We start from the raw sequence: 23,398 nt of genomic DNA, 5'->3' as shown, positions 1-23,398 counted from the left end.
ACGTATTCATGTAGATATCTGAAGAAAGATTGCCAAGATACTGCTGCCAAGAGTTATTCTGGTTCAGCAGTCTGAAAAGATATCAACAGTTTATCAGCACGCCCTGAGTTTCAAGGAGAGCTGCAGTAGGAACTGATGTCATCAGTGCTGGAGGGTGGGAATGCAAGTTTAAATTCTGAGGTTTGATTCTGTTTCCAGTCAAACCAATGCCGTTTTAGGGAATATTTAGTAGGGAGAGGGGTCTTTATTTGAACTTTTCACATTTGGTTTTTGGTAAACTAGTCAGCGTGGCTTCTTGAACACCATTTCCACAGACACTCAGCCAAAGCTGAGGCAATAATAAAACAGAAGTAATATAAAGGCAAAGTTCTAAAATCTAGGACAAAGTGATGCAAGTATTTTGTTTCTAGTAGGAAGGTGGATAAAGAATTAGCTAGTATGCTCATTATCTTGATATTGCATGTTTGCCTGCAGCAGCTTCCAATTAATTTGGAATTGTGCTTGCATGAGAAATATGGGAGTTACCTTGAACTCCTTATGTTGGTATTAACTCAAAACAGGGAACAGGACTTGCTATTTCGTATAAAGGAGAATATTTTCCCATAACTTGCAATAACATTTAAGTTTTCACTAATGTGCCTCATCTGCATTTGAAACAGCAACAACAACAAAAACAAACAAATAAGTGAGTCAAACAAAAGGAAAATAAATCAGCTACCCAGGCACCTAAACTTATGCAGACTGGATGTCCTTTTAGAGGTCAGCAGAGCACTTACCTATTTCTAATAGTCCCATAGGAAATGACTCCTTTTTAAAGAAGGTCTTGAAAGATAGGTGCAGGTACAGTGGCTCTAGATGTGGCACACTGGATCTCCCTGTCTCCTTTGATGTTTATTTTTGGGGCTTCCACTTGTAACAGTGGAAGTGCTCTTGGTAAGCCTAACACAGCTGCCAATTATGGTTAGGTTGGAATTTTACAGACTGTTTTGCACAGCAACTGGGCATTAGAAAACTCAGCATTTGTCAGTACTGAATAGAACATTTTTTCATGATCAGGTCATAAGCTCAAAATGGGAAGTCTGTCTGGCCATGTCTGTATTATTCACTATCCCTAAATAAACACCCAAAAGAAAATTCTTAAACAGCAGTGAGTTTCCTTTGCTACAGACAGAATCATACTTTGAAGTTTTCAGACAGTAATGGTTCTCCTTATAAAAATATTTTAAACCTTCTCTGTATTATTCTCAGTCCTTATAATTAATGTTTTATATGGTTTAAAAATGATTGAAATCTTGGATACACACATGACTAGGTTTCATATGATATCATTTTATTTTGGATAGCAGTATTTTTGGAATTAATGACACTCTTCAGTTACTTACAGATTACTTGATAAGAGAGGATCCCATTCTTTACTACTATACAGGTACAAAATGGATTAATCTCTAAAGAGTATTAGAAATGCGGCATATGTGTTACATGTAACACATGCATTTTCTTCTTGTAGATTAGTTCAGTGGTAACAATTTCCAAGAAAAGAAAATGTCAGTATATATATGGGTAGGCAGACTGAAAAACTGGTTTCCATATCTCAGAAGCTCACATTTAAATATGGTGTGTTATGCTTGGAAAAGGAAGGAGAAGATCCATGTGCAGCAGAATACACTCAGTCTATAAATTAATCTGCTTTCTAAGCTCTGATGCTTTATTTTTCAAATCTTGTCTGTTTGTTTAGCAACAACTATGCAGCGGATGAGCTGAAGCTGTATTTATGGTGATTGGACAGGATGTTTGTGTTAACTGCTTGGTCACTGCTGCTCTGCACAGGAAAGTAGCTGAGTTCTGCGGATCTTTCGCATAGTAGGAATTTCAGTCTCTCTCCTTTTTTCCAGGCTCTAATTTCTCTGATTTTTGGGAACGTCCTATCTTTGATGCTTCAGCCTCTCTCTAACATTAATCAAATAGTCAAGAATTGTCAGAGGAAGAAAAACCACAACAAAACAGACTCCAAAGCCCAGGTATGTCAGGCAAAAGTATTTAAAGCACATGACCATCTTGTAACGTTGTATAATAATGGCGTACCTTCAGAAAAGCACAGGGGCAGGACAGATCCTTCCTTGAGAAGTACTCTGAAAAATGATGCTAAGGGATTGAAAATAAGATATATATATATATCCACAGCAGCCTAAGTGTTCTGAAGATGCATGCAGTGAGAAGATCTGTCAGGATAAATTTAAGATGGCTGTGAGACGTATCTAGATTTCCTCCACCTGTGTACTAGAGTTTTGGACAGGCAATATGGGACACAATCCTTAATCCAAAAGCCCTGATAAGTGACTTAGAATGTCATAAGGGATGTAACCATCATTACTCCCTACTTAAATATATTTATGCTGAGAGACCGAGAATGTGTTCTGACCAAAATAGCCCCCTGAGCCTCTCTTCAGTGCATGTTCATGCCTTGCTCACTTTTTAAACTGAAGGAATTTAAAGGCCAGCTCAGAACATTTGCCATTTATTTATAGTTAACACAAAGGTATCTGCTTATCACAGTCAGGAAAAAAACCTCAGTATAACCTGGATGGCAAATATTTTAAAAAAGTAATAAAAAGCACGAAGCAGAAAAAGTTACTGCAGAACAGTCATACAAGGAGTGGGTGGGCCAGTAAGGACAGAGATACACTCCAGCAGTAAGGCAGTTAAGGTGTCTGGGAAAGCCAGGTCACTAAAGAAATGAGTTATATGATGGAGAAATCTGAAGACTCAGTAAACAACTTTAAAAAATATTCAAACAGAATATTTGTAGAAACTGAAACATCAAGAAAACAAGTTACAAGAACAATATGCATAGTGACTATATTATATGAGAATTCAGCCAGGCTGATGATAGAAGCAGTAAATAAAATTAAGGCTAAATTAACCATAAGAGCTGAAAGGGAGCCAGGAGCAGAGAAAGGACATTCTATACTAAGCTCTGCTATCCTCAGAGCTCCAAGCATCCTGGACATAGTGAGAACATGGGGTTGAAAAAGAGACAACACCGTATCTACCTTCTTTTTAACAGCTGTAGTTATGCAAGTAGAAAATAACTGGGCTCCAAAGAATTAGCTGCTGTGGACACTGCTAATCAGTACAACAACAGGGGAGTAGATAATGTGCAATCATGTTTACTGCAAAATAAGGGCTTTGTTTTTTTCTGTTAATTTGGTAGCACAACATTAGGAGTTTGAGGTATGCTGGATCAGACTATGTTTGGTTGGGGTGGTGGGGACAGTTTGACAGCTGGCCATATGGATGTTGTAAAACATTTGTGAGGTGGGTAGTTGGAACACCAGCGATTCTGTTAAAAAAACACTTCTAAAATCAGAGTTTACTGGCAATGTTGCTGTGGAAATGATGGGAATAGAAATGGAAAAAAGTAAGTAAAATGTTATTGTGAGAACTATCAGTGTGTATAGGTTTTGATAAATAAGTCAGTAGGAAAGTTTGGGTTATGACACCTATTGAATAGTGGTTTGGGGAGTTTTCCCCCAAGGTGATATATTTTTTCCTTCTTTGTTTCCTTTTCCCAAGAGAAGGATTTCTGTGTGAAGGAGCTAGCAGCCCCCTCAAAAGATTTGAGTCTAGTAATAGAGATGGTTATTATTATGACAATATGCTGCAATAATGTATGTGGAAACAGTTAAGTGATTTTTTTTTTCACTTTTTAAGAAGCAGGTTACATTTTTACCTAACTTCAGACAACTGAGGATCAGTACTCAGCATTAGATGGGGGGGAAAAAAAATGAGTAATGCAACAAAAAAAAAAAAAGGAAAAAATGGCAGGCACAGATGTAACTGCTGACTCATAAAAGGCAGCAGGACATGGCTCAGTAGAAAAAATAGTGATAGACAGTGTAGACAGTGGTGGTACCACTGCCTACATGCCAAATGCTAAAACATCATTTTAAATTAAAACTAAAAACTTTGCTGGTTTCTGCAGAGGGTCTCTCAGCATTGTTAAACTTCCCCCCCTCCTGTCCTGGTCATGTGCACGGCACTCAGAAAAATGTGCAAACTCTTCATTTTTTCTCCTTGGTTTTGTCCTGGACCACGCACTGACAGTTTGAACAACAGCTCTTGGGTACCAAACAACGCAGTGGTCAGACAGAAGTAAAACCTCTTGCCTTCTTGCAATGTCTGGATGGATTTTGGCAGGTTCACTCCTACTCCAGAGCAACATTTGTGGCATACAGAGAAAGGGTGGGGGGAAGGAGATATGAACACTGGCTATTTGAGTAAAGATGTTTTGAGTTAAATATATAGAAAATAGCTTTTTTATTTTTATTTTTCTTCTCTCCTGGAGAACGGACCTGGATGTGTTCAAACTCCAAATGATCCCTGTCAGAGGCCTGACCCAGAGACAGTGGCACACTTCATTCTGGGTAGCATGAGCACAGCGTTACTCTCTGGAGCAATTTGTATGATGTGGCCACCTTGTTTTGAAGAGTAATTGGAGTGGGTTGCTAGCCTGAGGCACTCACTTTGTGGCTATAACCTCAATGCCAATTCTGATTGTCCATCTGTGGACAATCTCCCAACTTCTATTTGGTTGGTTCCAACACTTGGAATTGGCTGGATGATCACATTCAAAGAGCTGCCATTAACGGCTCAACATCCAGGCTGAGACCAGTGATGAGTGGTGTCCTCAGGAGTCAGTACTGGGACCAGTACTGACGATGACACCAAGCCAAGCGGTGCAGCTGACACACTGAAGGGATGCCATCCAGAGGAACCACGATGGGCTTGAGAGGAAGGCCTGCATGAATCTCACGAAGTTCAATCAGGCCAAGGGCTATGCCTTGCTGTGCCTCACTGCAGCCTCGGGGACTGCAGGTTCAGTCTTCCCGCTGCAGGCGCTGGGAGAGCTATCATAGAGTTTATTCCGCGGCTAGAGAGCCCGTAGACGACATCACCGCCTGTAAGCGCAGCCGCCATGTTGTTTGTGGGCAAAAGCGGGGCGGGGCAGGGAGGCGTGCCTGGGGGCGAGGCACCACAGGGCGGAAGTAAACGAACCGGAAGTAGGCGGGGCAACCGCTGCGCGGGAAGTGGGAGAGCTGCCGGTGCGCGGGAGCGGTCGGGATGTCGGCTTGGTGCTGTTGGGGCCTTGTGTGACCCTTTGGCCCACCTCACCCCTTTCTGTTTTCCTCACCCCTATCGGCAGATGGAGTTCAGTAGCAGAGCGCGGCAGCGGCACCTGAGGCTGACGGGGGACAGGCGGGAGCCGTACCCCCACAGCCTGCAGTTCTACCAGGAACCCCCCACCGAGAACATCTCGCTGGTCGAGTTCGAGAGCTTTGCCGTGGACCGCCTGAGGCGTGAGTAGCGTGCGGCAGCCCTCGGCCTGGGAACCCGCCTAAATGTGTTATTCCAGTCCAGACGTCTCGAAGCTTTGATTCTTCTAGCCGAGTGTGTTCTGGACTGGCCTAGGTGCCCCTCTGCCTGTTGCTGATTTAAGTTAGCAGCTCACTCGTTAAAATGTAGGCCTGTTAAAGGAGAGCTTGTAGCTATTTTAGGGAGCTCTGAGTGATTTCACAGTTTAGCTTCAGTCAGAATTGTGTAGTTTTGGGTTATAGCCTTGTTTTTCACGAGAGTGTTTCAGTGTCTCTGGATATCTCGTTTGGATGTCTCTCTGTGCAGGCACTGAGGTCGTGGCTGGGGGAATGTCCCCAGAGAGCCACAGAATGCGGGTCTCTGTCACTGCAGTGCAACTCCGGGGCTGACCTGTTGGTTGGGTGTCTCCCTGCTCTGCTCCCTGCCTGGATTTCAGGGCTGGGTGACTGCTGGGTTTGAGGGACATAGTAGGCATGGTGGTGATGGGTCAGTGGTTGGACTAGATGTTCTCTTCTAACCTTAATGATAGGTCCTGTGGGCTATGGATGAATTGGGCCATGCTTTGTCCTCCTGACTTCTTACACTTTTGCTCCCCATGCTGCTAACAGGAGTTTGCATGGCCTTTATTTAGTCCGTTTTTCAAGTCATGATAGAGTTAGATTTCTTTTCAATATGTTATCATAGAATCATAGAATGGTTTGGGTTGGAAGGGACCTCCCTCTACAGCAGGTTGCTCAAAGCCCTATCTAACCTAGCACTGAATGCTTCCAGGGAGCGGGTATCCACAACCTCACTGGGCAACCTGTTCCAGTGTCTCACCACTCTCACAGTAAAGAATTTCTTCCTAAGATCTAGTCTAAATCTACCCTCTTCCAGTTTAAAGCCATTTCTCCTCATCCTGTCACTATCTGTATGCTGTGACTCTATAGACTACAACTAACTATGTTGTAACTATATGGACTATATATATATTTTTTTCCTCCTCTCAGTGCTCAAGGTAGTTGAAAACCTTGGTGTGAGCTATGTAAAAAGTGGTGATGCATACAAAACTAAGCTGGAGGCTGAGCTCCGGAAACTTAAGTTTCCCTACAGAGTAAGTATAAATGAAAACAAGGAACTATTTATTTCACACTCTATTTTCTGGACACTGTTCAGAAATTCTGCACAGATTACTATTCCTAAAGCTTAAATTCTGGCAGTTTGTCAGGATTTGTCTTTAAGAATACACGTTTATTTCTTTCGGGCAGTATTCTTCTTTAATAGTCCTGTGTTTGTGGTTATAGATGTAAGTATTAATATGATGTGAAACCGCCGAGGTGAATGAACTGTGGATTTCTAATCCTGAGGGGATCAGATCTCTGAAATAATAAATTTTTCTGTAGGCTTTGGCTGAGGATGATTATGATGCAAGAAGAAAGGACCATATTTCTCATTTCATATTGCGCCTTGCTTACTGTCAGTCGTAAGTACTTTTTGGATTGCTCTTTGTCTTATTAGTAAGTTTAAGTGTGTATGTATGTATTATTATACATACGTGTTATTGTAATTTGTATAGGGCTGTATGGCTACTAAACATAAAGGTAGGTTCAAGTAGAGGCTTACTTTTCTGGAAAGCTAATTTCAACTGTGATGTTAAGAGATACTCAGGATCAAAATTAATATCCAGATTATGTAGTTTTTAAAACTTTATAGAAACTGTTGATTTTATGTATGGAGCATTGATATAAGTCTCTTTCTTTATTTTCAAGAAAGAAATCAAAAAGAAGCCAGTCTTGTCAGTCATTGATTTACCCAATCATAGAAAATTTCAGTGAACTGCTCCATCAGCTGTTGCTTACTGACCAAATGAAGAGAATAGGCTGATTATGTGAATAAGCTTCATAGTTCTGTCTAAAGAAAGCCTTATTTCTCAAACTAAAAATACTGAATCTGAAGTTTTCTTCACTAACTATTATTTTCTTCTAAAGTATTTATTTATTTATTTATTTATTTAATTAGTCATGTGAAATCTAAGGCGTGTAGTTTGTCCTGCCAGTGCTTTCCTTCAGTTTCAGCTATAAGCTCTGGATGAAGTTACAGAGGTTGTCAGTGCTTTATGTTTGTTAGCAGCTTTGTTGTGCATCATCCTGACTCCTTGCCATTACAGTCCTGTTTGCTAGTTAAAACTAGCAAGTACAAAGTGTTCTCTCTTGAAGTGGCTATTTCTGGAATGAAATGTTCTTATGTTCTAAAGCCAGATGTTCCCCAAAAGATAAGTCTGTGAGTCAAAAAGAATAAATACCTAGTTCTGCATGATTTTATTGTATTAGATCAGAAAAAATGAACCTGGCACAAATTGTTACATTAGGTGGTGAAAGCTGCTGAGATAGCAGTCTTTGAAAAGTGTGCTTAATGTAGCTGCAAAGTTCCCTGATCTCAGTTCCCTGTGGCTTGGCAGAGGGGGTGTTGACTGGCCTGTTCTGCTACACCGCCTAAGTTTCTAGCAGTCCAACAGTGCCACCCAGGGGTACAAGTCTTCATCAGCTTTTTTCTCTGTCAGACCTCTCATAATGTGGATTTTGTTTTGTACTGATTTGTAAATGGCCAAAATGGCATGAAGTGATCAGCTGCACCTTCTTGATGTTTGAACTGGTAACACAGTCATAACCTTTCACTGTTCTTCGCCTTCTGAAATCCAAGGCTTTAAAACTTACTCCTGTGTAATGTTCCTAAGATATGATTTGTGCAGTCTTGAATGAACAGATTCATTCGTACCTTTCATACACACCTCTAACAGCACTTATATCCAGCAAGACCAGGAAATAGAATTATCTTGTTTCACTCACTTTCATGGCAAGCACAGCTATAAAGAGGACTTTACTTTGTATGCAGGCCATGATCGTGCATTTCTGCTTCTGTTGCATCTCTCTTCACTTTTTCAACTAGCAGACGTGAGGGCGTAAACTTCATGTTACTTGTTTAACATGGAAGAGAAAATCTTTGCCTTTTCTCTGATAGTGAAAATCTTTTCAGTCAGTACAAAAGTGTTCTGTCACACAACATAAACACAAACTGTTAAATGCAGGCCTTTCTTCTATCTTCTGCAATCTTCTGGTTTTGGCTGCCAAGCAAGATAGAATTCTGGCCCATGCTCTGACTTCACATGTTGACTGAAGGGGTTGGTAACTGAGCTGACATTTAATTGTGGAAAGTGATCTGCTAGCTCTAGGAGCATTTTCAAGTCTTCCTAAAGTACTTGTATCTACTTTGAAGCATCAGTATACATCTGCTTTTCCCAACACTTCTTGTGGGATGAGTAGGATTTTTTTTTCACAGAATCACAGAACTGTAGGGGTTGGAAGGGACCTCTAGAGATCGAGACCAACCCCCCTGCCAAAGCAGGTTCCCTACACCAGGTCGCACAGGTAGGCGTCCAGGCAAGACTTGAATATCTCCAGAGAAGGAGACTCCACAACCTCCCTGGGCAGCCTGTTCCAGTGCTCCGTCACCCTCACCGTGAAGAAGTTCTTACGCACATTCGTGCGAAACTTCCTATGCTGCAGCTTATGTCCGTTTCCCCTCGTCCTGTCTCCACGTACCACTGAAAAGAGACTGGCCTCACCGCTATGGCCGCCACACCTCAGATATTTATAAACCTGGATCAGGTCCCCTCTCAGTCTTCTTTTCTCAAGGCTAAACAGACCCAGTTCACTTAGCCTTTCTTCATAGGGGAGATGCTCCAGGCCCTTCACCATCTTTGTGGCCCTCTGCTGGACTCTTTCCAAGAGATCCCTGTCTTTTTTATACTGGGGAGCCCAGAACTGGACACAGTACTCCAGTACTCCAGTACTTATCTGTATGTAGGAGTTATTTTCTTCATACTAAATTAGACTATCAGATTCACTAACAGAAAATTGAGTGTTCCATTCAAAAAGCTGGGAGGTGTTTCTCACTTCAGTACTTCAGCTACCTGCAACTATAGCAGCTTGCTTCATCATCTGATCCCAGCAACACTGCTTTTCACTTGTGGCTTCAGTAAATGTTATTGCTAATGTGTTTCTGTAATGAGAATGTACATTTTTCTAAATGGTAGTAAGGAGTGTAAGTCATTTGGATTTGGAAATGAAGTACAATTTTCCTGTGACGTGAGGAAAAGATGGATGCTTTAATGATGATGTTTCCGTGAATGTTAATTTTGAAGTGTGTGCTTTATAGGTACAGTAATGTTATTCATGTAAGCAATCTCTTAAGCCAGCCTGTCAGCTATATGAACAATCTAGATAGATAAATGTGTTATGTTAGAGATGAGTTCAGTGTTTCTTTGCTTTGGTAGCTTAAGTGGGTAAGTGAGGACTACAGCCTTTGATCTGCTCTTCCAGAGGAAAGAAAGAACCAGAGACTGCCTGGCATCCCATATTCTTGATATAATTATTAATTTCTTTGTTGCTTAGGGAAACAAATTCAACGTAAAGGACAAGAGTAAAATTGTCTGATCACAGAATTTTGTTACTGGCCAGGATGACCACAGAGGAGCTGCAGAAGTTCCTTCATCAACTTCCATTGGTTGCGTAGATTATTGACACATCTTTATTAAGAAATCTATCAGTACACAGGGCTGTACTTCACAGACCACTTTACCAGAGTCTTTCTGTCTGAAACTGTAACTTGAATAAGAGCTACTTACATTTCCAACCTATATTTTGAGTAGATATTTTGTCCTTGTGTTCTTGTTTGTGGTTCTCCTTGCTCACCTGCAGCTGCTAAACTCTTTTTTTTTTTCTTTTGTGTTAGATGTTGTATTTGTATGGCACTGAACCTCAGTGAAGTACACATTTTTTTTTCCTAGGCTGATTCCAGTCTGTTTTTTTGCTTAATACAGAGCACTGTTTTTACAGTATCCTTTCTTATTTAACCTCTCCGTTCTGAAGGTTGCTTTCTCTTCCAAGCTTCTTAGTTTGTGGGTTCCATGACAAAGTCAGACTTGCATTTCAAGTTGTGTTCACAGGGCTTGACATCTACATGGTGGTGAGAGAATGCATAATCAGAAAATGTGATTGTTTCAATTATTTCTCTGCAGTGAGGAACTCAGACGTTGGTTTCTTCAACAAGAAATGGATCTGTTTCGGTATCGCTTCCACGAACTGACTGAGGGCCTGAGGCAGAAATTCTTGGATCATGTTAACTTATCATTTGAAGCTGTAAGTGTGTTACTTTCTGGATCTGTATCATGTAGGGTGTGCCTGATGCTTTTTTAAATTGTTGTTAAGGTAGTTTTAATCTTTCTGTTTTAAACATGAAATGTGTACTTTGAAAAAGATCCAAAACACACGGAACTCCTGAACTTGGACAGTCGTTGTCTTGCAGAAATGAGGTTAAATGGTGTAATTTGATGCTGGAATAAGAGAAACTTTGGTCTGCTTCATCCACCAACACTTAATTGAACACTGTAATTACAAAAGCAAGTTAACAAACAGTATTTACAAAAGCTTATAGGTGGTATAGAACCCAGATTCAAGGAGTACTTAACTCTTAAGAACATTCAAAAGAAAGAATGAATTTACGAAATTCTTCAGGAATGTAACTTACTGCATAATTCTCAATATGGGTGAAAATAATAGGCTTCTATTGTGCAAGTGTGTCTGTATACATGCTTGTATGTTTAAGCATGCTAAAATCAGTTGGATTCTGCTTGTTTGTGCATGTTATGGAACTTGCTGGAGGTATAGATGCTTAACCAAAGCTATCATTTAGTTTAAAAAGCTAGTATTAGATGCAATAGTTGAAGAATTTGTGTATAATTTTAAAACAAGTAGTAGCAATACCCAGTTAATTAAGCTTTAGCACTACACAAACATTATACCCACGCATAAATGTAAATTATAGGACTTGATGTTCATATAATCCAAATATTTTAGCAAGTGATGAAACTTGAGGGTCTAACTTGCATACAGTTATTCCTCTTGGTGCTGGGCACTTGGTAACCTGTTACCTTCACAGAATCACAGAATGGACGGGTTGGAAGGGACCTCAAGGATCATGAATCTCCAAGCCCCAGCCACAGGAAGGGCCACCAACCTTCCCATTTAATACCAGACCAGGCTGCCCCATCCAACCTGGCCTTGAACACTTCTGGGGACTGGGCACCCACAACTTCTCTGGAAAGTCTGTTCCGGCACCTCACCACTCTCTCTGTAAAGAACTTCCCCCTGATATCCAACCTAAATCTCCCCTCCCTCAACTTAAAACCATTTCCCCTTGTCCTGCAGTTGTCAACTCTTTCAAAGAATTGATTCCCCTCCTGTTTGTAGGTTCCCTTTAGGTACTGAAAGGCTGCAATGCCTTTCACTCTGCAGCCTTCTTTTCTTCAGGCTGAACAAGCCCAGTTACTTCAGCCTGTCTTTGTAGGAGAGGTGCTCCAGTCCCCTGACTCCTTTGGACCCTCTCCAACTGTTCTCTGTTGCTACCTTCCTCTAGGATGAAATGAAACTTTTGCTGTCTTTGGTTCATTCTGTTTCCACCCTATTTTGTAAATCTTGAAGAGGTTCATTTTGTGTTAACTTCACAGAATCAGAGAATCATGGAATGGCTTGGGTTGGAAGGGACCCCAAGGATCAATTTCCAACTCCTCGTCCACAGGCAGGGCCACCAACCACCAACTTCCTTTCTGTGCAAATGCCTAGTTGTATGCAAATGTTTTAAATACAGCCAATGTTTTATCTTTTATTTAAGAAGCAATTTGAATTTCACCCACTGAGTACATGCTATAGAGAATATAACTTGCTTCCAAAATTCTGTAAATGCTCTTACTCCACAGTTGTTGTGTTCTCCTTAGAATTGGCTTTTTCCCTTTTGTCTTAAACTCACTGCAGTTCTTTGCCAACTTAATGAAAAATTTTGGAAATACCAAAACTGTGTAGACCAAAACCTGAATTCTTTGAGATGATTTAGGGCTTTTACAAAATAGTTCCTGCTGCTACTCAGTCCATTCAACTTCAGTATTTGTGTGAAAAGCCACTGGGACCTGGCTTTCTCAAAAAACTGCAAGCTTGATTTGAATGCATCCTTGAGATGCTCTTCTTGAACTGCTTACAGACTGCGTTGTAATCCGTTGTTGGAAATAGCTTTGGCCAGTCTGTTTTTTTGGTAAGTGTAGAAGATGCTTGCACTGAAGTTGCTCACACAACTGGAATGCTTTCAGTACTCAACATTTTAATGATTTAACACTCACTGCTCTGAAATGTTATCCCACCTCTTTATTCCATCATGTGCAGGAAGCAGTACTTATGGTACTGACTGAAACGTCAAGAAAGGAAGAGGGTAAATACAGAGCAGGAATACAAATGGGTGAGCAGGGGTGATGGACCTCATTCTCACTGTTTTTTGGTGGTGGTGAGCTGTTAGTTGTATTTGAACCATGGCGTAAAATGGCAGCCTCGTATGGTTCCCTTGTTGCAACTTTTGTGTATTTTAATTGATTTTATTTTAAATTCTTTTGTAGATGATTATTTTGATGAGACCCTACTGGAGCCTTTATAAACTGACACTTTTCCAGTTAGTTATTTGACTGCAAGTAATAGGAGAGAAGTCTACTTTGTGGTATCTGGCCATGTAACTATCTTAATTTGTTTATTATCTTCATTTACCTTCTAATGCAATACCAACAGCTTTAAACTAAACAGCTTTATTGCTGCTGGTATTGCATTAGAAAATAAAAGGTTTCAGATTTGTGCTGTTCAGGCACTTTAAACTTGGATAGCAGTATCTCTTTAAAACCAAAACTGATTCAATTTTGAAGATGATTCTATCTTAAAAGTAATTTATATGGCTTTCATTAATAGCTTCACCCTCAAAGTTGTGCTTGGGAGCTCAAAGAATTTAGAAATTAGCCTCTGTTTCCTCAGAAAGTTTTAGTTGAACTGTCAAAAGTGATGTTGTTAATATAAATTTCTTTCCAGTGAATAGAAAGACATTGAAGAAATTTAACACTTTCAGAGGATTTTGAGTCTATTCTATGCCTTGTGGATGGTTTAAAAAAAAAAAGAAAAAAAAGTGAAAGAAAAATAAAGGTTTGAAGGGATTGTGCTGTTATTGGTTATCACTAGATAAAGACTAAAGCTTTTTACCTGTGGCATGTAATTTTCAGCTCTCAAAGCATGTAAAATAGTCTTTGTGCAAAGTCAGTCACACAGGGAGTACAGGATTTCCTTATGCAGCTCTCAGGAGAGTTCAGTGGTGACATTTAAGTATTCAGAGCCCATCAAAGAGGACGTGCAAACACAGGTGTGCAATTGAGATTCACATTAATTTAGGAGATTTAAGCTTTAATATCATATTAGAAATGAATAATGGCAGCTATGTCAGTTTCTGACAGCAAAAGCCATTAATGTATTTTAAAGATATTTAAAGGGAAATACCCTGATATTTTCAGTGTTATAATCATGGAAGGAGATACGTTTAGTCTCAAAGCTTTTCAACACAGGGGAAGTATATTAACAACTTCAGAGGTAAATGACACTTAAGGAGTAAACTGCAAAATGACTTTTTCTTTCTTGCTACAAGCAGTGGGCAGCTGATGTTTTCTGTTGTTTAATTTAGGAGTAGCTGGTTTTATTTCTGTCAGGTGATGCTGTATGACCCCTTTGGGATCAGGTGATGTTATGGCCAGGTCCTGCTTTGTGCTGTAACTTTTAGCAGTGAACTTTGTCTCTGCTTTTTTTTGAACTGCTGTCCTGCTGTCTTTGAACTGCTTTGTTATTTGCTTGTGAAAGTGCCTTATGTGAATGACTTTAAAGGCTTTTGATACAATATGAGATACTTTTCTTCTGTCCCAGAGGTCTGTTGTACTTTCAGGCAGTGAGACTGGCTTAGTACTGGTTGGTTTTTTGACATATCCATGTGTGCTGTGCTTTTTTTGTTTTTGCTACCAGGTGCTTTGATTTGTTGAAACATTTTTCCAGGAATTAAATTTGATATCTTGGAGCATGGGATAAAATGTCACTGAAATACAAATTTGGGATAAAGCTTTACATTTTGTTGATTGTTTTGATTGATCTGTTCTCCTGTGACACTTTTTCCATCTTGTCTTTGGATTGTTAGCTTCTTCCTGAAGCAGACACAGTTCTTTGTTGCTTCCACAAGAAATAAGTGTTGAGTTATCATGACTTAATCTGCTGTGTAAGATGATGTATAATTGAATTTGGATTCCCTGTAATGCTTCTGTTCTTTATTATTCTGCACATTGCAGAGCGAGAAACTTCAAAGTGCAGCATATTTTTTCTTGAATATGTTTTTCTCTGTTAGTGTTACCTCTCCACAGAGCATAAAAGATCCAATTTAAATTATCTTAAGTCTTTACCACTGAGAAGCCTCTTGAAATTTAAAAAAAAATATTACAGCTTCCAGGTTAGATGTCATCTTTTTTGGGTAGCTGCCAGTTGTTGGAAAATAAACTATCATAATTTTTTTATTGCTGCTATAAAATATCTTGTCTTAATATTAATACTTTGTATCATAGGCATGGGGAAGGAATAGCAGATGGGAATATTCAGCTGGGGGAGCTAATGCTCTGTACTGCATCTATTAGCACTTGGGATGGAGGAATATGAACTGCAAAATAAAAGGAACAAGCAGAATTCATTAGTGGAGTTAATTTTTTTCACAGTAGCACTTCTTTGATGTTGCAGTTAAAAATACTTTTTATTTTAGCAGCTTTAAGTGCTTGAAATTAAAGTTTAATTTCCATTTTTATGATCAGAGCACTCCTTTGAGAGACTTTCTGATATAACTATTATGCTTTTTTTTTTTTCAGTAAGCATTTATCTCAGTGGTGGGGCAGTTGTATAAATATTTGTAGTGTAGCTTCTTGAAAAAATGCTTTGACTGCCTTTTTAGAAGATATGGAAAATCCTGGAGTCAGACTGGATTAATGAGAATGGGACAAGTTTGTGTCCTGAAGAAGAGGCACAGGTGAAGTTAAATACCCAACGCTGTGTCTGTTCACTGAAAGGTCGTGGCTGTAATTACTCACAGTGCCAAGTGTAGAAACCACACTGCTCTTCTGTTTGGGTATATTTGAATCCCCTGCCATACAAAGTTTAACACTTCTTCATTTTCCAAGCAGAGTGAGGAAAACTTTTTAAAAGCAGGAACTGTCTAGAGCTAAGTTTATTGTATGGAAACTTGCATCAAGGTAAAACAGTAGCTGCATTCAAGGAGGCTTGCAGTTTCACTTATGAAGAAAGTGGTTCTGAATTTTATCTTGGTTTCCTCCTCCTTGAATCTTACGTTTGCTTGAAAACCAACAGTACTTGTCTTACAGATGGCAGTAAAGGTCAGAAAAGATGTGTAAGTGGGAGATAGAGCCTTACTCTCATTAAAAATGTGTGTTCTGCCACTTGGTTGTATGCTTACAGTTGTAAAAGAAATACTGTGTGGAAGGGCTTATGTGAAGGTTAGTTAATTTTAAGTGCTAGAGTTTTAAGAAACAATGAAATATATACTATCAGCACTTAAAGCGTAACAGGTTACTTTCATTCTAAAGTATTATTTTCAAAGGAAGTAATAAATTTATTTTTAATCATTCAAGCTTTGGAAGATGGATTTGATTTCATTCAAATGAAACCAAGTGCCCTCTTTGCTGCAGAGAAAATAGGTTGCTTCTTTAAAAAAAAATAAAAATAAAAATATTTTTGTCCCTGACAAAGGAAAAAAAGCCTTAGGTTTTAGGGAAAGTCCCCAGGAGCCCTCTTTCCTCAAAACAATTGGCAGTGTGGGTCCTACTCAGCTGTTAGGAGGTTCAGGCTCTTGTACTGCAGACCTGGGACTTGATAGGCCAAATGGCAGGTCTGTTTGCAAAGGAATGCTGAAGCAATGGTATTTCCAAAGCAGTTTTATTGACTGGCTTTAAGCCTTGCTCTTAGCTGACCTTAAAGGGTTTGGGCTGACCTCAAAGCAATGTGAGGTTGGTTTTTTAATGAGTTAGCATTATAAGGAATGTGAAGATGGAGTAAACTTTAAACATTTTAATGCAAATTTTTAATAGATTTAGAGCTGATTGTAGTGTTTTCTTACAGCAATTTTTAATAAAGCTTGATTCATAGAAAAATATAAGCATGTCTCATAAATCTAAGAGGTGGAATAGTTGAAAGGAAGAAGGGGAGAATGTGCAATTATTTCATGTGCTGAGAGGATGGATGGCCTGAGATCTTTATTTACCCTTCCTTAATGGACTCTTGAACTACAAGCATGACTTAATTTTCTCCATGATTAAAAATAAGCTTTTTGCTGCAGTAATTCCAGTTGTGTATTTATTTGAACTTATGGTGTTGTAATGTAAAGTTGTGGAATTAAATAAGGAATGAATGTGATTGAATAACATATAGCTACTGGGGGCGTCCCTTTTCACCTTCGTAAACATAATGAACAACAGGTTATGTGAGTTATGCAAAATGCTAATTAAAAGTTTTAATTTAGTAATCATCTCAGTTTGATGAGCAACAGATGCTGATTATCTGCAGAAATTTAAATGGGCCATTACAAGATAGTTCCACAAATCAATTTTAACCAATAAAAGCTAATTAAAGTCAAACTAAAATGTGAACTGTACACGTAAGCTACTCATGCCCCCTTTAGTGGGATAGGAGACTATGATTCTTACTAAATAGCTTTGTACAATTCATCATTTGATTTAAAGCAGACTGTGAAGATCTTACCTATGATTGACTTCTTCTGTAATGGATACTACACACACTCTTGCAACTTTGATTATATGTTCTTTTCCTGCTTTGAAAAGGTCATGTACTTGGAAGTAAAAGTTGCAGAACGGCTGCTGTAAGAATGAGCTAATGAGTAAAAACATTCTTAGACTTGATCAAGCTGAAAAAAGAGTTTCAGAATATTCTGAACTGCTTCATGTTCTGCTGTAACCTTAGATTTCTAAAGTGATGTGAAATGGCAGCTCTATCAGAAATGGAGTGGAGAACAGGTGTCTTCAATGTGATGGTCTTCAGCTGATGGTAGAAGAGGTGGAATGGTCAGGGGCACTAGTAGCTCTGTGTTAACATGCCCTAGCATTCTGTGGTTGACCAAGTGACACTTAACTACCATTTATCTAAAGACTTGAAAATGATGAAAGAATAGCAAGTCCTAACATCATCCTTGCTTGTGGATCCTCAGTCCTTAGCAATTGATAATTAGAGATTTTTGTGGAAGAAACTTACTATGGACAAGGAGGATGGTCTCATCAAGTGTCCTCTCTTTTTCTACAAATACTTTCATTATTTTTTTGGGTCATTAAAAAAAGAGAAAACTTGGAAATAGTGGGTGGACTTAGATTATTTAATTAATTGTTTCCCCCTACTGATATCCATATGTTGTTCAAGAAAAAAAATAAATGAAAATCAATGTGTTAAGTTTATTTTGTAGTGGTTGAGTTTAAGTGTTTCCATGATGAGTTTATTCTTCACATAGCAGTGAATACAGTAACTTTGGAAATGTTTATTTTGTTCCTTTTAGCATAGCGTGGTGAAAGCTGATAGGATGGTTTTATACAGTAAATAATTGTACTGCAAGTTTCATTTACTAGTTGGTGTTCTGGCTATAAGCGTCATAAAATCCTCTGCAAACACAGAAATACTCTATCCTGCTAATCCAATGACTGAATCTAGAGAAATGTTTACATTTCAACATTTGTTAACAAGTTGCTGTATAATTCATTTGGCTTTTTTTGATTTATAAATGGAAGAAAACCTATTGCCATATTTCTCATAAGAATTTTCCTTTAACTCTTCAGTCATGCGTGACCCTAATGTTTTATGTGATGTTTCTAAGTTAATGTGGATGGAATCACAGAATCATAGAATGGTTTGGATTGGAAGGGACCTTTAAGATCTAGTTTCAACCCTCTGCTATAGGCAGGGTCACCTCCCTCTAGACCAGGTTGCTCAAAGCCCCATCCAGCCTGGCCTTGAATGTCTCCAGGAAGGGGGCATCCACAACCTCACTGGCAGCCTGTTCCAGTGTCTCCCCACCCTCACAGTAAAGAATTTCTTTCTAACATCTAGTCTGAATCTACCCTCTTCCAGTTTAAAGCTACTTCCTCTTGTTCTCTTGTTACCTGCCCTTATAAAAAGTCTGTCCCTAGCTCTTCTGTAGGCCCCCTTCAGGTACTGGAAGGCCACTATAAGGTGGTCTTGGAGCCTTCTGCAGGCTGAGAGTGGGTTTGGTCTCTTCTCACTGGTGACAGGATGAGGGGAAATGGCTTCAAGTTGTGCCAGGGTAAGTTTAGGTTGGATATCAGGAAAAACTTCTTTACAGAAAGGGTCGGTAAGCACTGGAATAGGCTCCCCAGGGATGTGGTTGAGTCATCATCCATGGATGGGTTTAAAAACCATTTGGATGTGATTTTGAGGGACATGATTTAGTGGAGGTTTGTTAGAGTTAGGGTAGTATGGTTAGGTTGTGGTTGGACTCAGTGATCTTTAACGTCTTTTCCAACCTGAGTGATTCTGTGATTGTATTTTCCATCTCATTATAGGATTACAGCATTACATTGGTGTATTTGTAGACCAAGTCATCATCTAGCTTTTTTTAAAAAAAAAGTATTTCTGAAATATTTTGGAGGTTTTTAAACAAGCTCTTTATTTTAGATTAGTGAAGACCTGAAAAATGAATTGGCAAATGAGCTGTATATGTCAACTCCTGGCCTCACTATGGCTAAAGTAAAAGAGCAAATGTTCTATAAGGTAAGTTGGAATTAATAAAATGCTGCAAATTTGCATTCTTTTTCTTTCAAAATTATTCTAAGGTTTTACTATTATTATACTGAGACTAATGAGATTTCCTTTTTATTATGTAAGTAGGAGGGTAGAAGGAGGGATTGGGAGTATGAAGGGAGCTTCACCTGTCATTAAGGGCTTCTGTTGTCCCTTGTCTTGCCATGAAAAAGATCTTCATTTTAACATCTCCCAGACAAATCATTTGGCTTAACTGGCTGACAGACTGTGAGGATGGAGACTCAAATATCTAAAACTAGATTTAGTTTGTCTGTGCTAGTGTGAAATTCTTCTCTTCTTGCTTGCTACCAAAAAGTAAGACGTATGGAGTGTAGCCTGCTGATGGATGGATTTCAACCTTCTTTGTTTCCAAGGCCTTTTATATGTAGCTTGCAAGAACAAAAAATTTTGAGATGTCTGAAATTGAAGGTTTACAGAAGCTCAGTTTTAAGTATCAAATCAGTTAGTGATAAAAGCTATGTGATCAGGCTAGGTTGTTATAGTTAGAAATTTTAAGGTATCTCATTTTGCCTAGCTTGCTTACATGTCCTTAAAATTAGATACTGTAAGTAAATAACTTCTTATAAATGAGGTCGGCATTTGCTTTCAGAATCTTTGTGTTTTGCCTGGAGCTTTATTAAAGGACACAGAATAACTTAAAGCCTCATTGGTCTGTTTTGAATCTTAGGGTTGTAATAATTGTTACTGCGTTGTTTTGCTGTTTCATGGTTTATTTTTTTTTTCCCCTTTCCCAGGTTGGACTATCAGATGCTGTTGATCTGTTTAGAGCAAGGAGAGTGTTTATTAAAGACGGATTTGCATTTGTGCCACTTAAGGACATTGATGCTATTGTTTTGAATAACTATAGAAAAAGCTTATCTAAAGCACTGGCGGTAAGTGTTCAAGCTTCATTCTGATTAATTTTGTGGCATTTAATGACACTCTTGAACAGAAGCTATTCTGATTTTTAAATTTATTAATTTGATTTTACCTATGAAAAGAGCTCACATAGCTAAAAGCAAGCAAACAAAAAGACCCCTCATTAGCAAGCTGAGTGTTTCTTACTTTTTAATTGACATTTATGATACATACAGTGTTTGTTGTAAATAATTTTCTACTAGAGGATTTAAAAGCTCTTTCCTACATAAAGAGTAACGTGACTGTTTTTATGTCTATGTTTTCAGTGAGGTTTTGCAACTTTATTTTTTGAAGAAGTTCTCCCTGCACCCCTCCTCTTCTGTCAGTGAGAACTAAAGTAAGGAGAAGCAATACAAAGTCGGAGGTTGTCAAGCAAAAATAGGTCTTCATTGTATGAATGCTGAAGTATCAGAGGATGCCTATGGTTAACACTGTATGTAAATTGGTAGCAATGCAGTGATTGTTGTAAGAATTGCTAGACTTATTATATTCAAATCTTCATAGGGTTTACAAGTCAGTCATCACTGCACAATTTTTGTTTTATTAGGATTTTATGATTAAAGACCATAATATTGTGATAATGCAAATTAGACTCGAACGATATTTCTAAAGATTGGCTTGTCTTCTCTGGGTAGTATTTAATTTCCTGTAAGTCAGTTTGCCTCTGGCAAACAGTCTTGGCTTTTTGGACTGGCTGTTAGAAGCTTCTGAATGACAAAGCACTCTGAATATAGTCAAAAGATGGTCTTTCAGACATGTAGGTATGAGGAATTTTTATTTATAGTTGTCTTTAGTAGTTCAGTTCTTCAATGATAAAGAAGAGCTCTTTGCTAACAGTTCTTTGAGTGATGTTATTATGTGTGCTGTGATGTGTGTTGTGCTTCTGGGAGGTTCTTTGGTGCTATCCCAAGAAATTGCATGCACATGTTTTTGGAAGGACTTACCCATATACAGCAATTATTTAATAACCCTCTCTTCTTAAGGTGCTCTGAAGCTGTTATACTCTGAGGCATACTAGTGGTGAAGGTACTGTTCTTAGGACACCAAAACACTGAGATTTTGGGGTGTTGGCCTTTCCTCAACACATTGCCCGCTACATTGCTGGCTCAGCCCACTGCCTACATGTGTGTTATGCAGTGGTTCTAGCCAGGTTTCTAGAGAAAAATAATAAAATGTAAATGAAATGAAAGAATGAATGCTGTTGATACTGGCATTTGAGAAAATGTTGAACACCTCATAATACATACTTTCAAAAAGGCTTTACGTTGAAGGGAGTGTATAAACGAGGGAGAACGGCTGTTTACAAGGGTGGGTAGTGATAGGACAAGGGGGAATGGTTTTAAACTGAGACAGGGGAGGTTTAGGTTAGATATTAGGAGGAAGTTTTTCACATAGAGGGTGGTGACACACTGGAGCAGGTTGCCTAAGGAGGCTGTGGATGCCCCATCCCTGGAGGCATTCAAGGCCAGGCTGGATGTGGCTCTGGGCAGCCTGGTTTTGGTGGTTGGCGACCCTGCGCATAGCAGGGGGTTGAAACATAGATGGTCACTGTGATCCTTTTCAACCCAGGCCATTCTATGATTCTATGCCATTGTCACTGGCACAAATTAATTTTGGTCACACTTGCTTACTAGTCAGCCCTGTGAAGCAGTCATCTGTGTTTCATCCTTTTTAAAAACAAGTTTAATGTTTCAGTTATGCATCTGTTCTTCAAAGCTCTGTCACAGGGGGAATTAATACTCTTGGGAGCCTCCTTGACAGTTGCACGTGCAACTGAAGTTCATTATTTGTGCAAAATCAATAATGTAAGGACCTTCTTTCTGTTTTCTCTCACCCATTCATTGGTAAATAATTTTGTGTCTAATAATGACTAAATGGTAGAAAGCATAAATATTTTTTGTTGTACATTTTAGATTAGCTCTACATTTTTTTATAACATAAAGCAAACTTTTATTAATTCAAATTGCATTATATTTTATTCATGAGAGTTACTGAGTTTAAGCAAACACTTTTCTGCAGTAATGTTAGGTTGCATTTGATGTTAATTTCAGTTATAGTGATGTAGAGAACTTGGCTTTTGAAATTATTAATAGTGTTAAATGTCCTTTTTTGTGGATAGCTGCTTTTGCTTTAACCTCTGATTTCTTGAAATCAGGAGATTCTTCACTGAAGGTGTGGGTTAGGGCTGCTGCTCGGAATGTCAGACCAATATCACAGCTGTGTTGAACTCAGTACTGCACAATGAAAGGTTGTTCAGGAAAAAAAAAGTACAGAAGTGGCACAAAAGGAAAAGGAAGAGGCTTTTGAATCACTGGTTTGACTTAATGCTGCTTTGGCAGTTTTATAACTTGTTTGGACTGGAGTTTACAGTGAGCAACCTTTGGCCTCTGCAGTTTCAGCCTCATGTAATTAGCTGAACTGGCTGTAGGGATGGCTGATATCTCCCACGTGGTGGATGTGTTGCAGCACGTGGCTGCCACGCCATGTCTCATCCCCAGGAATGACTTTATCTTTGAAAATGCATTTAAGATTTTTTTGAACTGCTTTTCTTGTAGTACTACATAGTGTCAGATATAGACTATCTTCCTGTGTGGTTAAACAGAAAATCCTTTTTATAGATTGTTTTTAGGTTGAGCATGTGAAATGCTATATTTGGTTATTGAAAGAACAGTAGTAGTGATGACTAAACCCGTCTATTATGAGTGCTTAGCAAGGTGCTGGCAGTGGGGCTTCGTGCTCCTCAGTGAGGTGAGGCTTTAAACAAGAAGAGGGTAGTTGTGCATTAATTCTAAGGAAGAAATTCTTCACTGTGATGGTGGTGAGACACTGGCACAGGTTGCCCAGTGAGGCTGTGGATGCCTCCTCCCTGGAAGCCTTCAAGGCCAGGCTGGATGGGGCTTTGAGCAACCTGGTCTAGAGGGAGGTGTCCCTGCCTGTGGCAGAACCTAGGAACTAAATGATCTTTAAAGTCCCTTCCAACTCAAACCATTTTACGGATTCTAGGATTGTGTGTCTTTTTTTAATCTTAATATGTTACAGTTACAGTGTTACTCCTCAAAGAATGCCTTAGGTTTTAGTGCTTGTTAAACATAACTTGTTTGCAGATCAACAAACGCTTCTGAACGTAAATAGTCCCATTTTACACGAGTTCTTTCATTGTCAGTTTAAAGAGTACTTTGCAAAGATCTGCAATTATTTTTATTAGCAATGGCTGTGCATTACAATCAGAGCCTGACAGCAGAGTCTTTTAGTAGGTCTGTCAGATCTAAACACAGCCATGATTCCCCCATCCTACGGTTATCAGTTGAAGTTACAGCTTGGTTGGTCTTTGTATTATAAATCCACTGCAGTAAGTT

The 23,398-nt window shown here is 39.0% G+C and overlaps 1 protein-coding gene across 3 annotated transcripts in view; it reads left to right on the top strand.

Moving 5' to 3' along the window:
• Window positions 1-1,905: 1,905 nt before the first annotated feature.
• The window catches only part of LOC100542164 (DNA primase large subunit-like), a 36,190-nt gene continuing 14,697 nt past the window's right edge, over window positions 1,906-23,398 (top strand). Inside the window, exons 1-7 of one of the 3 annotated variants that reach the window (XM_031552598.1) lie at window positions 1,906-2,018; window positions 5,204-5,357; window positions 6,363-6,466; window positions 6,756-6,835; window positions 10,430-10,550; window positions 18,999-19,094; window positions 19,880-20,017. In XM_031552598.1, the coding sequence (XP_031408458.1) occupies window positions 1,932-2,018; window positions 5,204-5,357; window positions 6,363-6,466; window positions 6,756-6,835; window positions 10,430-10,550; window positions 18,999-19,094; window positions 19,880-20,017 (780 nt within the window). In that variant the 5' untranslated portion in view covers window positions 1,906-1,931. Of the gene's footprint in view, window positions 2,019-5,053; window positions 5,358-6,362; window positions 6,467-6,755; window positions 6,836-10,429; window positions 10,551-18,998; window positions 19,095-19,879; window positions 20,018-20,308; window positions 20,603-23,398 lie in introns of those variants that run through there. The other 2 variants (XM_019613237.2, XM_010707844.3) reach the window with 2 other exon arrangements.

Source organism: Meleagris gallopavo, chromosome 2 (genome assembly GCF_000146605.3).
Source record: "Meleagris gallopavo isolate NT-WF06-2002-E0010 breed Aviagen turkey brand Nicholas breeding stock chromosome 2, Turkey_5.1, whole genome shotgun sequence".
Taxonomy (NCBI): Eukaryota; Metazoa; Chordata; class Aves; order Galliformes; family Phasianidae; genus Meleagris; species Meleagris gallopavo.
The sequence above is the reverse complement of the archived record's forward strand: the minus strand, read 5'-3'. Positions and strand labels throughout refer to the sequence as shown.